This window comes from Lissotriton vulgaris, chromosome 2_1 (assembly GCF_964263255.1).
Source record: "Lissotriton vulgaris chromosome 2_1, aLisVul1.2, whole genome shotgun sequence".
Taxonomy (NCBI): domain Eukaryota; kingdom Metazoa; phylum Chordata; class Amphibia; order Caudata; family Salamandridae; genus Lissotriton; species Lissotriton vulgaris.
In genome coordinates, this window is record NC_141687.1 from 541,770,678 (window position 1) to 541,791,742 (window position 21,065).

Sequence of the window (21,065 nt, forward strand, 5' to 3'; positions counted from 1 at the left end):
TTAGCAGCTGTCAGAATGGGGGTCCTAGTCGGCAGGTTGTTACCTTGTTCAAGTAGGGACCCTTCTTCCTAGTCAGGATAAGGGGGATATCCTTCTAGGGGGGCGTGGCTTGGATGCCGAGGAGGTAGGCTGCATGAGCCCGGAGCTCCGCGCCCGATCCCAGATATTATCCTGATTATCCACGCGAATTCCAGTGAAATTTGGAAAATCCGTGATTTAAAGGCATCGCGGAGGCAGCGGCGTTCAGAGTGGACGACCTGGAGCTGTTCCTCGTCCTGAACATCGACCTCGAGTAAATGCATCGGGTGTGATAGCCATTGATCTAAGATGGCGGTCTGAGGCCTGGACGATTGTCGCAGTCGGCGGAGGTGGTTTGAGGCCTGATTCTCCTGCTGATCCAATACTAGCGGTGATTACCGGACCGGAGGGCCTCCCCTAACCCTGTCAGCAGGCACAGGTGGCTTTTCCTCGCCCTGGTGGCGAGTCACGGGGACACAAGAATGCATGCAAATTCTCTGAGGAGGCCCCAAAATGGCGGCGGCTTTGTGGCGACGACCCTGACTCTCCGCGCGTGGACTGGCACCTCGAGACCCCGTTGTGGCAGAGGACTTCCGGGAACTGGCCCCACGGGTGCGGTCAGAGCAGCGCTCAGTGCCCTACAGGTGTCTTAGATTACTGATCCTATCGCCCGGGGGAGCTATCCGGTGGCGAGGTCCTGCAGTGCGGAGACAGCGAGGAGAACAAAGGGGTCCTGGGAGCCAGTGCCTACTGCAGCCAGGATGGTGAAACCAAAAGGGAAGGGGGACGGAGCGGCTGAATCGGAAACGATGGATGGAGCGGATCGAGACCACTCTGCTCTCCAGCGCATGCAAGAGCGTATACTAGAGGCCATCACGACCACAAAAGACGCCCTGCAGCAGGACATCGCCCAGGTGGCGACGGGCCTAGGTCTCCTGAAAGCGGACCATGACAAGCTTAAAGACAGAGTTAAGAATATAGAGATATCTATTCAGAAATTGGCCCCGGACCACGCAGCGGTGAAAGCACAGATGGCGGATGCTTTGGACAGGCTGAAGGTGTTGGAGAGGAGGGCCGAGGATGCGGAGAATAGGAGTAGGCGCAACAATGTTCGCCTCGTGGGCCTTCCGGAAAAAATTGAGGGCGATGACATGGTGGGCTACCTCGATAATTGGCTATGCGCCGAAGTCGCACCAGAGGGACTATCTCCTTTCTTTTCCCTGGAGCGGGCCCACAGGGTTCCAGCCCGACCTCCGGCCCCGGGCCTGCCTCCTCGCCCGGTGGTGATTAAGCTACTTCACTACAAGGATCGAGACTGGCTACTACAGAGGGCGAGGGAGGCAGGACCCTTTCAAGTTGACAATAACAGGGTCACCCTGTTCCCGGACTACACTTTTGAGACCCAAAGGCTCAGGGCCAATTTCCTGTCGCTCAAGCGTGAGCTCCGTGGGGAGGGTATAAAATACTCCCTTCTCTTTCCAGCGAAGCTGAGAGTAGTGGTGGACGACAAGTCGCTTTTCTTTACCACCTCGGCGGATGCTTGGGCCTGGTGGGACACGTACAAGGCTGGTACGGACGGAGCAAGGGCCAGGGTGGAGGAGGCTAGAGAGAAGCAGCCGATCAGGACGTCACAACGTATTCGCAAGAATCGGCAGAGAACTGGGAAACCCTCGGTGTCACAGACGGAGACAGAGAGGAAGGCAGCCCTACAGGCGGTGGTGGACCTCTCTGGCACGGCAAGAAGCCAGTCCGGGAAGGGCACGGACTCGGAGGAGCAGGGCACGGGATCGGAGACGGAACTTTCGGAATTCGGAGGAGCCAAGGGCCCCATCGTCACGCCTCAAACATCTGGGGAGATAGTCGAGACATGAAACGCTGGACTTGAGGAGCGACCTGTTGGTCAGACACAGGGGCGCTGTGCCCGTGTGCGCAGTTTACCACTATATGGGACTTCGTGAGTTTTCATGGGGGGATCATGGGGAGGGATATGCAGGACTGATTTGCTTTGACGAACTCCTTCGGCAGCGGTCTGCGCCCTACTGGCCCTTACGGTCATCGCAGTGGCGACTGCGAGTATTAGTGCCTTTCTTTGAGGGGATATTTAGTTGTAACAGTTTGGATGGGTTCACTTCCAATTGTGGAGGGGCCTGTCCTGGGGGGTGGGAACCAAGAGTAGTTGGGGATGCTCAGGTTGATTTTGGGGGGATGTGGGGTTCATCTGTTTGGAGTGGGATGGGGGGCAGCATTATGTTGGCACGAGCGCATGGTCGATGGCTGTTATTGTTCTGTCTGCGGGTGCAGGGGGGTATGGCTAATACAGGGGCTTTGAAATGTGTGACCTGGAATGTGCGGGGTCTCCATACCATGGTGCGTAGACACAAGGTCCATGCGTATCTGAAACGTAGGGGTGTGCATATAGCTTTTCTTCAAGAGACGCACCTCACCAAGCAGGAGGGAATAGCGCTACAGAGGAGGTGGAGGGGGCTGCTATTTAACACAACGTATTCAGCCTTTGCGAGGGGGGCATTGATTTGGATACGGGCAGGGGTCCCCTTCCAGGTCACTAAAAAAGTAGTAGATCCAGAGGGTAGATTTGTGGCTGTGGAGGGAAGACTCAGGGGCCGGATAGTGTCTCTCTGTAGTGTGTATGCTCCGAATGTAGATTATCCCGCTTTCCTGACAGCGCTTTCGGGCAAACTGGCGAGCTATTTGGCAGGGCCGATGGTCATGGGAGGAGATTTCAATTCGGTGGTGGATACTGATTTGGATAGATCCCATCCCCCATTGCACGCCTCCCCAGTACACAGGGTAGCGAAACGTCGACTAGATTGGCAGGAGAGTTGGGACCTGGGGGACGCCTGGAGGGCACTACACCCTACCACGAGGGGTTACTCCTTTCATTCTACTTTACATGACCTGCATGTTAGGCTGGATGTGTTTCTGTGATTTTCGCATGTGCTCTCGGCAGTGGGGAGCGCAGAATATTTGGCCCGCACGTTGTCGGACCATAACCCTCTGTTGTTGTCCCTGAACTGGATGGTGGAAATCAATTGTGTCCCAACATGGCGGCTGCAACCTGATGCATTGGATGATTTGCTTTTTAGGGAGGCCTTGGGGGAGCGAGTGACACGTTATTTTGAGGAGGATAGTGGCTCCGCCTCCACTAGGGCTGTGGAGTGGGATGCGTTTAAGGTGGTGGTCAGGGGTCACTGTATCGGGAACGCTGCAGGTGCTCGTAAGACTTTGTTGGATGATCTTGAAAGAGCGGAGCGGCGGTTGTGGGAGAAGGAGAGAGAGCGCCCGAATCATCCTGAGCTCCAGGAGGGGGTAAGAGGCGCCAGAGAAGCTATGGCGGTGGAGCTAGAGCAGTTGCGTTGCTTCGATCACAAGGTATATCTGACGAGAGCGCATGCGGAGGGCGATAAGGCAGGGTCGATACTGGCGTGGCTTGCCAACCCGATCAGGAGGGGTGCTCCAATCATGGTGGTTCAAGAAGAGGGGGGCGGGCTTTGCCACACCCAAGCCGGGATCCTGGATAGGTTTAGAGCATATTATGAGGGTTTGTATGAGAGCGGGCTGACGGGCGGGGCGGAAGGATTGGAAGCCTTTCTTGGGGGGTTGCAGCTGCCACAGCTAGAGAAATCGGAAGCAGAGGAGCTGGGTCGGCCTATAACGATCGGAGAGATAGGGAGTGCGGTGAAACAGATGGCCAGGAATAAAACCCCATGGCTTGACGGTCTGCCGATAGAGTTCTATATCAAATACTTGGAGTGCCTGGCCCCACAACTGCAATTGGTCTACAACGAGGCGCAATCGTGAGGTAGACTTCTGCGGTCAATGTGGGAGGCCCTTATGATCCCGTTGTTAAAACCAGGTAGAGCGAGTGAGGCCCTCTCATCTTACCGTCCATTATCTATGCTTACGACGGATTACAAGATACTGAGCAAAATCCTGGCGAATAGATTGTTGACTCACATCACAGGCTTGATTCATAAAGATCAGTGCGGCTTCATCCCAACGCGAAATACCACCCACAATATTCGCAGGCTGACTAGGATGTTGGGGGCTCGGTTATCGTAGGGGACTACTCCATTCGTGCTCTCCATAGATATCGAGAAAGCCTTCGATAGTCTTGAATGGGAGTATCTGTATGAAGTAATGAGGCGTTTCGGACTAGGGAGGGTTATATTAACTGGACCAAAGTCTTATATACGGAAGCCACGGCTAGGGTTAGAGTGGGTTCACTGATCTCGAGTCAATATCCGGTACGACGCGGCACTAGGCAGGGGTGCTCCCTTTCCCCCCTTTTGTTCGCGTTGGCAATGGAGCCTTTTGCAGCGGAGGCCAGGTCCGGCCGCTACTACAAGGGGTTGGTCTACAGGGCCGGGCCGCATGTCATCTCGTTGTATGCAGACGACTTGCTGATGTTTTTGGCCGATGCGGACGAGGAGTTGCTGGGAGCGAGACGTTTGCTAGAATTATTCGGGCGGATGTCGGGCCTGAAGGTGAATTGGCCCAAATCTTGTCTGTACCCGCTGAGACGGGGAGAGCCATGCCCCCTCATGGTGCAGGAACTCTGATGGGAGCCTCACTGCCTGCACTACCTCGGCGTTTATGTGTACCACACCCCGGCAGATATGCTGGATGGTAATATCACTCGTTGTATTAATGCCTTGAAAGGGTGTATGGATTTCTGGGCTACTCTCCCACTCTCGCTGGCAGGTCGGGTCTCCTTGCTTAAGATGGTGGCACTACTTAGGCTACTATATTATTTTAGAACTCTCCCGATATGGGTGCCAGGCTCAGTCTTTCGGCGCCTGAGGTCGCTGGTCATAGCGTTTCTGTGGGGCACGGGTCGGCGGCGAATAGCACTGGATACCCTTTTGCGACCCAAAGATGAGGGAGGCATGGCGGTGCCTGATTTCGAATGCTATTACCTGGCGGCTCAACTGCAGACTTTCACACAGGAGGTCACGAGGGTGTACCGAGGCCCGGAGCATTCTAGAGATGAGGGAACTCCGCGGCATGTGCTTGCGTATATCACGCTGCATCAGAAGTTATTGCTTAGAGATCTAACAGTGGAAGAGCAGACGTTCCGACTTTGCTGGAACCGGGCGCGCAAACGAGCGGGAATCCGCCGCATGTATGCTCCGGAGATCCCGCTGGGAATGGTCACAGCCCTGCCTCATGGTGGCGACTGGTCGAGACTACTAGGTTGGGAAGAGGCTGGGGTTCAGATGCTGGGCGATTTGTATGAAGACGGTGCATTGCTTCCGTTTCAAGAGCTTCAGGAGCGGTTTGACCTTCCACGAGGCGATTATTTATTGCATGCGGCGATAACGGGCGCCATGCAAGACCACTGGGGAGAGGGATTGCAGGAACCTGCGACCTCCATGGCGTGCCAATACGCGATGATGGCGGCCGAAACCTTTAAGGCGGTAACCTGTCTGTATTCCAGAATGTTGCGGGAGGCCTTGCAGCCGCTCACAGCTCTAAAAGCTAAGTGGGAACTGGACCTCCAAATGGAGATTCCTGACGCCACTTGGGGTCAACTATTGCGGAGGGTGCGGAAGAGCACAAGGAACGCTAGATTCCAACTCATACATTTTTATATTATTCATCGAGCATACCTCACGCCAGGGAAACTACGGCAGTACTTTGGAGTAGAACAAGCGGCCTGTCCTAGGTGCAACACAATGAGGGCGGATCTGGGACACATGCTGTGGGATTGCCCTACCTCGGGGGAATACTGGCAGGAGGTTGGGAGAGCTTTAAACAACGCCACGGATAGGGAGATACAGTACACTAAAGCAGTGGGGGTGCTGTACTGGTACCCACACACATCCAAAAATAAGACAACCAGCAGATTCATAGATATGGGGCTGATATTGGCGAAGAGGGAAATAACCGGGAATTGGAAATCGAAAGTGGGGCCCACATACAAGCGCTGGGATGGTGAATGTCTGAGGTGGGCAGCCTGTGAAAGCACTTTACGATACCAGATGTCAAGGAGGACTGATGATGAGAAAGCCATGGAGAGGGCAACAGCATGGGAAATGATGGTGCAGGCGCTCTGGGATGATAATGATGAGGAGGAGGGAGAGGATATGAACTCTGAAACGGCCGACCCCATTAGCCCACCTTTAGTGAATGTTTAACTCCTCCTTGCACACACCAGACCTTATTTTTTCTCTAGGATTCTACTATAGCGCTGCCACGGGGGGGGGTGTTCGGGAGTTGGGGGGGGGGTGGTTAATAGTGGGTGGGGGAGGGGCGAAAATGTAAAAGCAGTCCGCGTCTTTCTGTGTTTTGGACAATGAAGCAGGAAATGGACTCACTATATTTGTTGCTCAGTCTTCTACCTGGAGACATGAATAGCATGTTGGAGGGGGCGAAATGATTATGTGCCTTACTGCTATGTTGATTTGCTATCCATCAATGTGTTGTCTGTGCAATTATTTTGGTACTGCAATAAAAACGATGTTACAAAAAAAAAGGGGGATATCCTTCTAAAAAATAACGCCTGCTCAACCCCTTGGTAGCTTGGCCCAAGCAGCCATGCTTATTTCGGAGGCAGTTTGTAAAGCAATTATATATAACATTCAGTAATACATGAAAAACACTACAAGGACACCACACCAGTTGTAACAAAAATATACAATACTTTATCAATGCAAACAAGACCAAAAACAATAAAAATCCACCACATAGTTCTTAGAAATAGCAATAAGCAAAAATAGACTTAAAATACAGTTCCTTGAAGGCAATAGCTCCCTCTGGGGCTATCATGGCATCGTGAACAACAAATCCAAATAGTTCTGGCTGGCCCCGGCATCGCGGGTCAGCTATGGTGTTGGGAAGACCCGCAAACAGTACTTTTAGAAATGCAGGGAGTTAGTGGCCTAGCGATGAGCCTTGAATAGCCGGTGTTCTCAGGCGTCTGTTCCGAAGGTCGGTGTAGGAGTCGTCGTGGGCCTTGAAGACACACCCATTGCAGATCGAACTCTGTGCTGATGAAGTCAGAAGCGCTGGCTTCAGCAGGCATCGGAGCTCCGGTGCGAAGTGCAGCAGTGAGGCGTATGGTGCCCTCAGGTTGCAGTGCATGAGGAGGCTCTGTGATGGTCGTCCAGCGGCGTCGCTGAGACCAGGGCTGCGGTGTGAAGTGGTGCAGGGGTTCGTAGGTCACAGTGCAGGCAGGGGCATCGTTGTTGCTGAAGCGCTGTTGTCAGCTGACGAACTGAAGTCAATGGCGTCAGTAGGTCAAGGATGCGGTAACTTACGAGTGGTGACCTCAAACCACAGTGCAAGCAGTGGCGTCAATGTCAGCATGGAGCGGCGTCATCAGGGATACCAAAGTGGCGGTGTGAAGCCCATAGGTCACAGTGCAGCAGCGGCTCTGTGGCGGCGTCAGTGAGACCAGGGTTGGAGTGTGAAGTGCTGCAGTGCCCTCTGCAGTGCCTTCAGGACACGGAGCCTGCAGCAGCGTCATTGGTGGAGTCGGGGTGCTTTTTGCTTCTGTTGCAGAACAAAACACACAGTTCCCAGTGCTAGTAGCGGATGAAGTTGAAGTCTGTGCTGTTCCTGAGACTTCTTGAACAGGGGGCAAGCTCTACTTCAAGCCCTTGGAGAAACTCAAACAAAGAGGTTGCAGAAAGTTAAGTCCAGTCCTTTCTCTGCCCAAGACAGAAGCAGCCACTGCAGGCCAACAGAGCAAAGCACACAGTAAAGTGGTAGTTCCTCCTCACAGCTCCTCCAGCTCTTCTTCTTGGCAGGTTCTTTTATCCAAAAGAGTTCTAAAGTCCTGTGGACAGGGCTCCAATATTTAAACTACATTTTCTCTTTGTCCTCATTTTGGCAAGGGTCTCTGAGCCCTGTCCAAAGCAGTTCTACCCTCTCTGGCCCAGTTTCATTACAGGAGGCGGAGACATCATTGTGCAGAGGAGACACCCCCTATTCAGGTGTATGTGAAACTCCTCCCACTACTCTAAATGCATCTAAGATCTAGTCAGCTCAGCTCCGAGACACTCAGGAAATGCAGGACACACCTCAACCCCCCCTTGTGGCTGTCTACAGTGAATGCACATCCCCAGCCGCTCCAAAACCGGACAGTCAATACACCAACCACCAGAGGAACACAGAATGGTTAAACAGAAAATGCCTTCTTTCTAAAAGTAATCACCAAATGGGATAGGCCCAAATTGGACAGGGGACAGGTCAGGCTGTTTTAAATTACAAACACAAAAAAGCGCCTGGCCCCGTTCTGCTTTATGCTCATCAATTTTACGAGCTACAACCAGACAACCACTATATCTGTTTGCATGGATTGTTTATTTATCCACTTCTATTCAAATTGGTTTCTCCGAAAATATTTTTTTCCAAAAATTCAAGGTACAGAAAAGAAAATGCTTCAATTTCAACTAACATTTCTCATCAACCATTGAATATATTCTTGATAACACAAATTACATTAATACAGACAATAATGCACAACCTACACTCACACATTTCACTCATAAACATCATCCTCCCTACAACTAAAACGAATCTATGCAACGTCATCCACTCACTCTGTCACACACAGGGAAATATTAAACGCAACTGGGGGATACAACTCATCACCATCCCTCTCAGAATGCACAAATAATTTTAATTTTTTTTAAATCCTCTGCTGTTTTTAAAAGGACCACTCTGCACCAGGAACACAGGGGCACTTTGGCTGTGAGCAGCTGCCCCGTCCGGGCAGCGCCTAAGCGCTTAGAGACCCCGGGTGATAACGCGCTATATAAATTGAAATAAATAAATAAATAAATAAAATATGCGTGACCGCGCACCCTCGCACCCTAATCCTCTTCACTGCGGCGCTTATATTATCAAATAAATTCCTTTTCAGTCTGCACTCGCAGCTCTTTTGTCAACAACTTCTCAATGTTATATTTTCGAATGCTCCGGATCCATTTACTGCAACAACGCCATTCTGAAAACAGCATTGAAATGCATCTGATGCTGTTTTCAGAATGGTGCTGTCCTGAGATCTGCCCCGAACGCAGAGAGTCCAATCACAAGGGCAGAGAATTTGCACTCGTAACTTTACTACGTGTAAGTACCCTTATAAATCAGGCCCTCTGAGTCACTGAAGCACCACAAATGGCCAACGACTGGTACTGCAATGGGCTACCATAGAAATCAAAGGAGGCAGGCAATAATAGTAATATGTAGGGAAAAATGTAAACACATGAAATTAAATATCATGTCAAATTACATTTTATTTAAAATAATTAACATTTTTATACTAAATATTTTGTAAATAATAATTAAATGTTACATGAATACATGTAAAAGCATTTAAATAACATGTATTGTAAATGACAATGTATTCATTACATTTAAAACAAATAAAATAGTGTAAATACATAACTTGCATCGTAGATTGTGACAATACTTAACACGAGTTATACAGGAAGAGTTGGGGAGATAGAATTACCAATTCATTTAATAAAAAGCATAATTTAGATAACCATTTTGGAAAAATGAATTAAGATAAAATGTTATGTTAAGTATTAGTCCAGGTGTGTTTTTCCTTGCTACTCTCGTAGTCTTAGGTGAATACTAATTAGAGAAAAGTGTTTGTATTTTTCTTATTACAAAAATATTTTATGAAGAATTAATTTTCTAAAACCTCCGCATTACTTTCTGTAGGGTGATCTTCCTGGGTGTAGGTGTAGATCTGCACTCGAGGAGATCTCCGGATAAACCTACCATTGTGACTCAGCCCTTTTGTGTTTATATTCTAAAACTCTTTATTTATCTGAAAATGCAAACATGTTAGGCAGAGATAATTATATCCTTCTCAATAAGAAAAGACTGAAATGTGACATTTTAAGTGGTATAAACCACCCTCTATAAAGCCAAACTCCAATTAGTATTTTAATTAAACTTTGTAGGAGACATCCACTCAACTTATCAATGTGTTGTTCTGGATGCACTAAGAGTATCTTACCTTCTCGATGGTTAGCCACAGCAAGAAATGACTCCCCGTCAATCTGGAAGGCTTCCCAGTCCCTGGCACTATGTGTGAGGATCTTCTGGTAGACCAGGAATTTCAGCTTCCAATGGTTCCACTTGTAGATGACGGAAGCCTCCTCACCCCTGCCATTTTCTTCAAAGTTGGCCACAACGAGGAAGATCTGAAAAAGCAGATGTCATAAAATTAGTAATTTATGTTCACTGCCTCTATATGCTTTTCCCAGCTCTTCGGGCGAATAGAAGCAGCAATACTTAGAACAGAAGAATTCAGAGGTAGGTTGGCCAACAGGGAGATAAGAAGATTGTTCAGACAGTCTGCCTAGCCAGCCAAATGTTACTTGCATTATTATACGAATTGAATTACATTATTGCATTTGTCCACATTTTTTGAAAAAATATAAAAATAAAAGAAGAAAAAAAGTGGCGAAAAGTACTATTTATGCCTTAATTTGTGAAAAGAGATGCAAAATCTATGAGATTGTGACATAACTACTGTTTTGTAGGCAGTTTCATGTAACCAGGGCCAGCTTTAGGGGTGTTTTTTGGCGCCCCCCCCAATGACCACCTCCGCCACGGATTCCCTCCCTACTACCCTTTAACAGTCTCCATAGCCACTCTCTCTCAGATGCATTTATTACATTTTATAGCATCACTCATAAAAGTGAAGGGTGTCAGAGCACTGTACATAATAACGCACACATTACACTATCAATCATAGGCGTGCAATCAGCCTATAGGACATGTTTTATAAGACAAAGGATAACAAGGGGTGAATTCACATGTCATTCATATTGATAGGCATTATGGTTTTGTTTTAAAAAAAAAATATTGTTCTTATACAGCAAAACTGCGAGAAAATACACAATAATCAATTCACTTTTCCATCATCTCTCACATGAAAAGGAAAAAAAGAGAAAAAAGGAAATACAAATATGTTTACATCCAAATGAAAACTCATTATTCATAATAATCCCTGAACGCACTTCAAATTTTTGTACCCAGTCTTTTTTTCCTCAGTCCTTTAATTGAGAATAAACTCCACTCAAGATTATATAGACTCAACATTTTAGCACGCCACTGATGAAAGTCCGGTGGTTTTTCCTGTAGCCACTCCATAACTATGCACAGGCGTGCAGCTGTCATTGCAAAAAGAATGAAATGGTGGTATTGGAATAGTGGTTCCGATGTGTTGTCTTTTGGAATTTTACCTAATAACAACATTGCTGGAGTGATAACAACCGATATTTTAATCACCAGAGATAAAAACTGTTCAAGGTCTCCAATATAGCCCTGGAGCTTAACACAGCTATAAAAAATATGTATCGCCCCAGCATCATTTTCCCCACACCTGAAGCATTTGCCTTCATTTCCACCTCCCCATTTTGCCATTCTTTTAGGAGTGTAGTATAGATCATATACAGTTTTAAAGAACTGAGCTTTCAAATTTGCGGACATTAAGGCCTCCTTTGATAGTATTAAAAGGTCTTCCACTTCTATCTCTGAGTCTCCTAAAGAGTCTCTCCATTTTAACTTAACTTTTTCCATATCATCATTCTTAACTGATAACAATAATTGATATATCACTCCAATTTTAACAGATATCCGAATTCCTTCAATAACTTTATTTTGATTTAAGTTCCCTCCTCGTCGATTTAGTTAATCACGAATTTGTAAATATTTAAAGAAGTAACTTCTAGGCAGCAAATATTTATCCTTTATCTCATCAAAAGATTTACAAATCCCCTCCTCATTTACCATATCTCCTAAAAACCTGATTCCTTTCTGTTGCCATATTAAAGTCATTGCATCGGAGAAGATTCCAGGTAAAATCCTATGTGCGTTAAGAGGGGTGTAATACGATACTCTTCCTATCCCGATTGTTTTTATGAACCATTTCCAAACCTTAAATGCACCTAGGGTTACCTTAAACCTGGTTCGTTCGTAGTAGCTCCCATCAATCTCTTTACCTAAAGAGTGCTTTGCCCATGCCCCTAACTGAATATCGAAAATGTTCGGGCATTAGCCACCTCACTTCCTTGCTCACCAGTAATCAAAACCCTCATCTTTAACAAGAAACAAGTTACATAATATAAAAAAAAATCTGGGACCCCCATTCCTCCCCCTAAGTACGGTAAAGTCATATAATTCATTGCCCTTCTGGGTCTTCCTGGACTCCATATAAATTTCCTACACACGGCTTGCAATGCCTGTATTTTATCTTTAGTGATTTCTAAAGGTATCGACCAGAATAGGTATAAAACCTTTGGTAGTATATTCATTTTTATGACATTTGATCGACCGATAATGGTTAAGTATAGCCGCTCCCACCTATCCAAAGATGACTTAATTTTAGCCATCAGCATATTCCAATTTACTTGAACTAATTCCATCATGTTTGCCCTTTCTAAAATACCTAGATACGTTACTTCTTTTACCACTCTACGATCCTGCCATGTTACAGTCTCAGAGCAAAGAATTTGAGTTTTTGCCTCATTCAATTAATATCCGGTGATTGTCCCGAAAACCTTTGTCAGCCACTCGATTTTTTAATTGCAGTTTCGGGGTGAGTAGTTACCACTGCGATATCGTCGGCGTAGGCAAAAACCGAAAAAAGATAGTCTTGGACTTTATAAGGTGGAAGCAGAATGTTCCGACTTAATAACTCTATGAAAGGATTAATGTAAAGGGCAAACAAAAGAGGGGAGCAAGGGCATCCTTGTCGAGTACCACGTGTAATTTTAACAGTATTCGAGAGTAAACCCATAGCTGATATCTTTGCTATAGGGTGTAGATATGAATATTGACTTGCGTGAATACATTTTTGACCAAACCCCATTTCTCTCATTAATTTCCACAGATATCCCCACTGCACACGATCAAACGCTTTTTCCGCGTCAAGCAGAATCAGCGCTAGATCGTTCCTTTTCACAGCGGCTATATCAAACAGAGAGATAACTTTATTAACATACTCTACCGTCCCCCTTCTAGGAATAAAGCCATGTTGATGGTATGAGACTAAGGAGGTCATGCATTGGGTCAATCTCTGGACTAATATTTTGGAATATATTTTATTATCTACATTTAACAATGATATTGGTCGATAGGAACCTACTAACTCTGGTGGCTTACCCTTCTTGCAAAAAACTGGGATGGTGGCTTCGGCCCATGATTTTGGTTGATATCCAAGCTGAGCATCTCGTATAACTTTTAATAACTCCTCTTTAATATCTTGATAAAATTGTGCATAGACCTCACTAGGTATCCTATCAGGACCTGCGGCTTTTCCATTTGCGAGACTTTTCACTGCCTTTTCCAACTCTTCCTCTGTAATCGTGTCTTCTAGCCATTGTGCTTCCGCAGGCTCTTAAAAACATGGTTGTTTAACCAGTAAGAGGATGGCTGACTCCAGTAGCTCCACAGCGCCGAGACACCCCAGGGTATTTGTTGCGCTATAAAAATTACGTAAATAAATAAATAAAATAAATATAGGGTCTATCCTTTTTAAACCCTCTTCTAACATTGCAACCCAATCTGATCCATCACCGTCAGCTCCTTTCTGTTGATCATATAACTCTGAATAAAATTGTTGAAAAATCTTAAGTATTTCTTGTGGGTCCGAATGAGCCACCCCAGCAGAATCCATCATTTGAACAATGTTTCTGGTTGATTCTTTTATTCGTAATTGGGCCACCAATTTTTTCCCAATTGCCTCACCATATTCATATTTTTCCATCTTGGATGTAAGAAATCTCCTTGCATTTTCTACGGACCAAAGTCCTAGCACTTTCGCTCCATCCTTTGCCACTGTGTCCTCCAATGTAGTTAAATCGCACCCCCCATTAACTGTCCCCTGCATCAATAATGTTTCAGATTGACTTATTTGCAAATATAGTCTATCTAACTCCTGTCTCACCTTCCTTTGATTCTTACAGGAAAAACTGATACATTCTCCCCGCAATCCTGCTTTAAAAGTATCCCAAATTATGGCCTGCGTGGTAGATCCCTTGTTTTCTTCAAAAAATAACTTGATCCACTTCCTTATATGAAACCTAAAATCACTATTAACTACCATCTTCCTATCAAATGTGAAATTAAATTGTCTAGATTTAATTAGCGCTGTGCCTATCTCCAATACTATCGGAGAATGATCTGATGAAATCCTGGGATACACAGTAGTTGGTCTGCAGAAGCACAAACCATGAATTTAAAATGTAACACAATGGTTTGGGGCTCTCTTTAATGACACCCAAGTGAACTCTTTTCGCAACATTAGAATAATGAAAGTCTGGGGAAAAACCCATATGTTCTAATCTATACCTTGAAGTCTATCAGCAGTTCTTTGATGACAGTTATTAGGTCACTGTAAACTGAAGCTAACAAAATGAAGTCTCTGACAAACGCAGTAACCCACTGACCTGTTTACGTTACATTCACTTTGTGATCTGCATGGTATATGTTCTGTGCAGCAGGCATATCAACCCTCTGCACTACCTATCCAAGAATAACAACTTCCTCGAGTCAAAACATCTATTAGACAAAACTCAGCTGGAAGAAAATTAATCACCAGAGTTTAATTGACATTTTAATTCCTGCATGAACACTGCAAGAAGCCAGGAACGCGGCAGCAGGTGCTTTTACGCCCCTGTGCGAAGTCAGCACCCGTTGCGGTGGCACCGGTCGCACCGCCCTGCATGTAACTATGAATTTCCTTGAATTGAAAGAAGCGACCATGCCTTTTATCCAATGTGAACTGAACTGCATTTACATTTTAAGAATTTCTTCCTTGGCCCATTTTTTCCAGTTCAAGATGGACAAATTAGCACCACCGGACACAGTTCTGATCGCTTTGATGCCTTAATAAATCAATCGCTGAAAGTCGACCAGTTGACCCTCACAGAGTGTCTAAAATTGCATCCTGCTTTCCATGCTTTATATGTGCAACTTTTAAGTAATTTGTGACCCATTTCAGCTTGAAACATGTTGTTTGAGGATGTCTGCAAATTGTGGGAAGTTTGTCAAATGCACTTCTAAGCACAAAATGCTGGAGCTGCAGGCTTGCACAATCCCCGTGCACCTACGTGTAATCAACTACAAATAGTAGAGCTAAAGATAATTCTGTGTTTTGGGGGATAAATGCAGGAAGGAAAAAATTGTGAACCTGACACTCCTCTGTTGGCAAATTCTATTTTAAAGGATCTGTTGTTAGAAACACATTTAGTGGCTGGAGATAAATTGAATTAAAAAGCATAGTGAACACCAAGCGTGTCCACATGCTCAATAATTTCCTTTCAATATTCCCTTTGTGTCACCCTCTAGAACGAGCTCACACACATGCACACACTTGGGTAGCATCATACACACGGCCGTGCAGCAAGTGCTTAATTTGTTCTGCTGTTCTTCCGTGATCAGCTCTGACCCCCATTTCCCCTGTATATACATCCCACATGTGAACAATTCTGAATAAAGACAAGATTTTAAATGCATCTTTGGAAATTGAATTATACTTCCTGGTTATTTAAATTCATAATTATTGTGTGGTGCACCGGGTGAACTTTGTTTAGCAATGTAAAAAATATATTTAAAAAGTAAAAAATATAGGCATAAAATAAGAATATATACTTAAAAATAATTATAAACATAATGATTAAAAAATATATATACACGAGTAAAGATACTACTAAAAGTAATAATAATTACAACCTCTAAATATTAAAAAAACTACAAAAAACAAACAGTAAACAAGTATTTACATTAAACTAGCTTTTAAAATTAAAACAAAAAAATGTATTTTGAAAGATTTTTTTTTTTAAACCAGATACAAAGAAATTGACCTGGAGGTGTCAAATTCACTACTCCCACTCCTACCTGAACAACAGTAGGGAAAGTGGTGGAATTTGGAGAGTGAATAGCCAATCCCACCCCTCACAAATAAGCAACAGTAGGGAAAATGTTGGACATTGGAGTAGGTAGATTTACTATTCCCACTCTGACTTATGAAACAATAGGGATGGTGCTGGACTCTGGTGGGGTTAGATTTACTATGCCCTTCCGACCTCGGCAATAGTAGGCAAAGTGTTGGGCTCTGGACTCAAATTTACTATCCCACTCCAGCGTAAGCAACAGTAGGGAAAGTGTTTCACTTAGGGGGGTATTAGATTTGCTATTCCCATTTCAATTTACAATTCCCACTTCATCCCCATTAATAGGAAAAGTGTTGGGCTCTGGAAGGATCAGAATTACTATTCCCACTCAAACGTAAGCAACGGTACAGAAAGTGCTGAACTTTGGAGGGGGCAAATTTACTATTTCTACTCCAACATAATATTAAAATATTATATATAATTGATTAATATCAAAATTATTAAAAACTAAATAATTAACATAATTACCTAGTTAACCAATGAATACATTTAAAAAATGATAACCACAGTTTTTAAGATATCTATTAAAAAACTGTGAAATATATTTCCACTATTTCATATTTAAAATAATAGCAATTTATAATCCAAAACGAAAACTACTACACTATAATAAATAAATAAACAATATTATGTACAACAATATTTTTTTTAAACAATATGAAAGACTTAAAAGAATGATACTCTTAGCTTTTACATTCTGCCCCATGATATTTTGGACACAATATTTGTATCTTGCGATGGTTTTGAACCAATATTTTGGATGATTACCGCTCTAAATAGCTATGTAGGTACTATACAAAAAATACTGTGTCAATTCCCAATACAAATTCCTACTCCTGCTTTAAATTATGTTCAAGTGCAGTCACAACCAATTAATAAATATCCTTAGGAGTTGCAAGTAGGGTTCAATGCCCCATTTGCTGTGTGATTCAAAAAGAGGTACAGTGTTCAAGTCGAAGAGACATTTATGACTCACGGTCTCTGTTTTGTAAGTTGCAGTGTGAACTTTTGGAATGGGTTTTGGGGGGGGCGGCCGACCATCGGGAGGCCTGCCACCCCCGGGGGTCTTTGGAGCCAGGAAGGAGGGGGTGGTGGGGGGGTTCGGAGACTACGGGGATCCGGGATTGGGCTCCTTGGGCTGGCGTCGGTTGGTTGGGCTCCCTTTTGGGCTGGGGGCTTGGGCTGGTTGGGCTGGTGGCTATATTACCGGCCATTTTGGGGTTACTGACTACCATTTTCGTGGCGGTGACCCAACAGGCAGAGGGGGCCCCAGTCGCGCGTTTTTGCCTTTTGCCCACCCTCCCTCCCTGGGTTTTTGTGGTAGGGGTGGTTGGTTCTGGGGAAGAGGGATCTTTTCATTATCCTTTTCCTTGGGGTCTGCATCTGGGTCATGCATGGGACAGGCTTGGAGGGAAAAGGGGGGTTTGTTTCCCAGGGGAGTTTTCTTGGGAGCACGGTGCATCGGGTTCTGAGGTTGTGGAGTTTTCGTGTCACTGGAGCAGGTGCAGTGTGCAATACAAGAGGTTGGCGCTTTCCTACCAATAAAGGGGGCTAAGGGTAGGAGGCCTGGGCTTGTTTGCCAAGGGGTGGGGATTGCAGAGGTCAAGGAATGTTTATTGCGGTAAGGAGGCATGTTGCAGGTGGTATGTTGTGGTTATGTTGTGGGTGTGTTGTGTTATGTAAAATGGGGGGGAAATCATTTAGGGGAGGGGGTGGTGGGGGATTGGTTAGGTACTGCATATTTAGTGAGGTGTCGTTTTGTTCGGTACAGGCCAAGGTTTGTTTATTTAGGATTCACCTGTTTCCAATAAAGCGGCCTTTGTCACACTTCAATACTTGTCTGTGGTCATTTCCTCCCCCCCCCTGCCCTCCTGGGTGGGCCCCAAATAAAGCCTGCCAATGTTTTCATTGTACGGTTTTGGATTACAGACACTGGTTGGAAATACTATGGGCATCTGGCCCTTCATTTAGAAAGGCAAGATACGCGCATACTCTGAACCATGATTCACTCTGATTGAAAAGACGCTAAGAATGCAACCCAGAAACTTGTAGGCGAAATGAAAACAAAAAGTCTATGATGCTGGTAGAGCGTTTTGTAAAGATGCTGTAACTAGGTAACATAAAATGTTTTAAGATGACAAAGAAAATTATTTAAAAAACATACTCTACCAGCATGAAAGAACATCTCAGGAAAGCTACGGTTATCTTGACCCTGCACGCTAGTTCAACTCTGTCTGAATAACTTTTTTGTATGCTGTCCTCTTTCTTCAGTAGCATACTACAGTCAATAAACAAAGAGATTCAGAAGCCTAATAGACTTTCAAGCGTATCTAACATCGCCATTGGCAACCAACACGCAACGCTGGCCTTTAGAATTTCTCAGACCCTCTTCTCAGAAACTGAATCATGTGGCCCGACACGTGAACTCATATCACGATGGGCATGGAGCAAGTTGTGTGATGAACTAACATCTCTAGTCAATGACATTGCCAATGTCTCTTTGGCATTCTGTGGGTCCCAAATACAGCAAAAACAGCACTACAATTCAAGAAGGCTAAATTGGACCACAGAGAGCCCCAGCAATATTAGAGCTGTTGAGCTTTTTGAGCAATGTGTGGTGGTATCGGGTCAACCTCAGAAGCACCTTGATAATTAGGGTCTCGTCCCCTCTCTTCAACAAGGGTGTCTATCGTAGCAATAGGGACTGAGGCTACCAAGGTCAAGCTTTGGGACAATGTTATACACTCAGGTAAGTAATATTCAAAGTCCTCGGTAAAATTACAGTTCTTCACTTGCATACTCTTCTTACCTGAAAAATAAGGTAATTTGTTAAGAAATTCTAAGCAATCTGACACCCTCTTAAGTGCCCCACGGGGGTGTTGTAAGGCACCAGCCTACAGTGGTTTTTACACACCACCACCCTGAATGTGGTGGGGTATGCAGAAAGAGGATAGCAGGTTTGGTTGATTTTGCTAGTGCCCCATCAGGTCTTATTGCCATGATCCTCAGTGAGTAAAATTGTGTAACTAGATTGCTTCCCCAAAGAGAAAAAATTGGTTGGTCTAGAACAGATTCTGTCTATATTTTGCAAAAATGTACTGCGGGTTCCCTCATGAGCCTCTGTTCTCCCTAACATTATTCATCATCTATCCCCCAAACTTACAATTAGGCACTGGCTACTTTCATTTCTGTAAGACAATAGATGGGTCATCCTGTCAGATTCAAAATGTTTCCACCTTTCTAGATAATCTGAATTGGGCTATTGAAAGCAAACAAATTAAATGAAGCAAGACATCGTTCGCCTTGGCTTAATGTTATTAATTGTATTTGAGAAAAACGCCCTTACTCCTTGCCCGAAATAAAATTCTAGGAGTCACCCCAGATGATGAACTTAGCAGAGTCCAGCGGGTCTGATGTTCTGCAATTGACTGTTGTTAGTTAAGGAGAAAAAATTGAAAGATCCTAACTTTCCTTCTGAAGCAAAATTTACTATTTTTAAAGGAGAGGTGTCTAACCGTAGGCCAGCTACAATAAGTATGAATGTTTTCTTACATGGTGCAAACGTAAGGAAATCAGTAGCGCTAAACAGAGGACAAGAGAGAGACCAGGTATATTTTTCGTAGGATGTTTCTAAGCATTAGCAGAGAGGCCAGAGAGGGTGGGTACTTAGTGGGTGCCTCAGTACCTCACTGACACCTACTAAGAAGACATGGTCAATGCAGTAATTTCCTGCAGGGTTGTTCCCTTCTGGCACCACGCCACAGGCACATACACCATGACAGGAGCAGGAGGAGACTATAAAGTAATCCATTGCAAGTAGAAGCATCTTCGTAGCAAGTGAACAGTCCTGGAACCAACCCCAGGAGAATGGCGCCACATTCAGGTTGTGACACTGAACAACATTCAGCAAGATGCAAAACAACATAAACAAGCATTAGTAAAGCCAGACTCTAGTTTTAATGCAACAACAAATGCAAACACAAGTGTACTAAAAAGTGCACAGTATGTAACTTGCCTCTTGCTGTGCCTATGTTTGTGTTCTGTTTTTTTATACCTCAAAAAAACATGATTAGGTGTGACATTAGCAAGTGGGTGGAAACACTTTTAGCTACAAAATCACACTTAAATGCAACTTCATTAGAAATATGGAAATACTTTTAAGAGAACGCTGCTTATTTCAATATCTGGAATTATCCAATCCAGAACAAAAACAAGCCAACAAATAGGAAATAATTAGTCTAGAAGTTAGAAAAGAATCCCTTAGAGTGAATAAATCCTTATAACCAAAAAGAATGTCCTTTACGTGGTTTTTTTGTTATAACCTCCAGAGGCAGAGGGAAACAAAAAGACAACCAAAGGGGGTGGGGGTTCCTAAGTGTGTGATGGTAATTCTCTCAAATTCAAATTTAATGAGAGGATTAAATATATGGCCAACCCGTTGCTACCGGTGGGAAGGGAAAGAGACCCTTTTCTTTTAGTAGCTCTCACTCACTCTAATGGTGACATGCTTCATCATCGGGCTCACCCCAATTCCTAAAGGTCAGGGTGGACTCAACCATATTTCAGGGAAAATTGGCTCAAGCCGGGGAGCTTGAGTACGAGTAGGTTCCAGCAGGGCAGGACCTTTGACCAATGTGTGACTACAAGGCTTCCCTCCTGCGCTCCCTTGGGAATCATTAGCCCTGAGTCGTGGGGTAATTTCATATCCAGACCGGTGGCATGTATTAGGCTTGTTCCAATTTTTAACACTTAGAAATGCACATATAGCGTATATGCACTCGCGTCTCTGGGGGAAGTAACCTCATTATGTCCCACCCTGACGAAAGCCGAGGACTTATTTAGGCCAGTTAAGAAGGGCTGAAACATGTTGGTGCTGATTCTAGGGTCATAGGACCATCACATCCTGATACCAATTTGTATATATTTTAACCTTCCCTCCCACTCCACTATTAAAGAATTCTTTAGGACTGGGTGAGGAATTTTATCTTTAATGGTACGCCCCCATGCACAATATCTTTAAGTGCTCCCTGAAATATGGTTGAGCCCACCCGACCTTTAGGAGTTGGAGTGAGCCCGATGATGAAGCATGTCACTATTAGAGTG

General features: G+C 44.9%; 1 protein-coding gene across 1 annotated transcript in view; it reads right to left on the bottom strand.

Moving 5' to 3' along the window:
* TSPEAR (thrombospondin type laminin G domain and EAR repeats) overlaps window positions 1-21,065 on the bottom strand; it is a 134,399-nt gene that overhangs the window by 36,748 nt on the left and 76,586 nt on the right. The window contains exon 8 of the mRNA XM_086955511.1: window positions 10,016-10,202. Coding sequence (XP_086811637.1) covers window positions 10,016-10,202 — 187 coding nt within the window. The remainder of the gene's footprint in view (window positions 1-10,015; window positions 10,203-21,065) is intronic.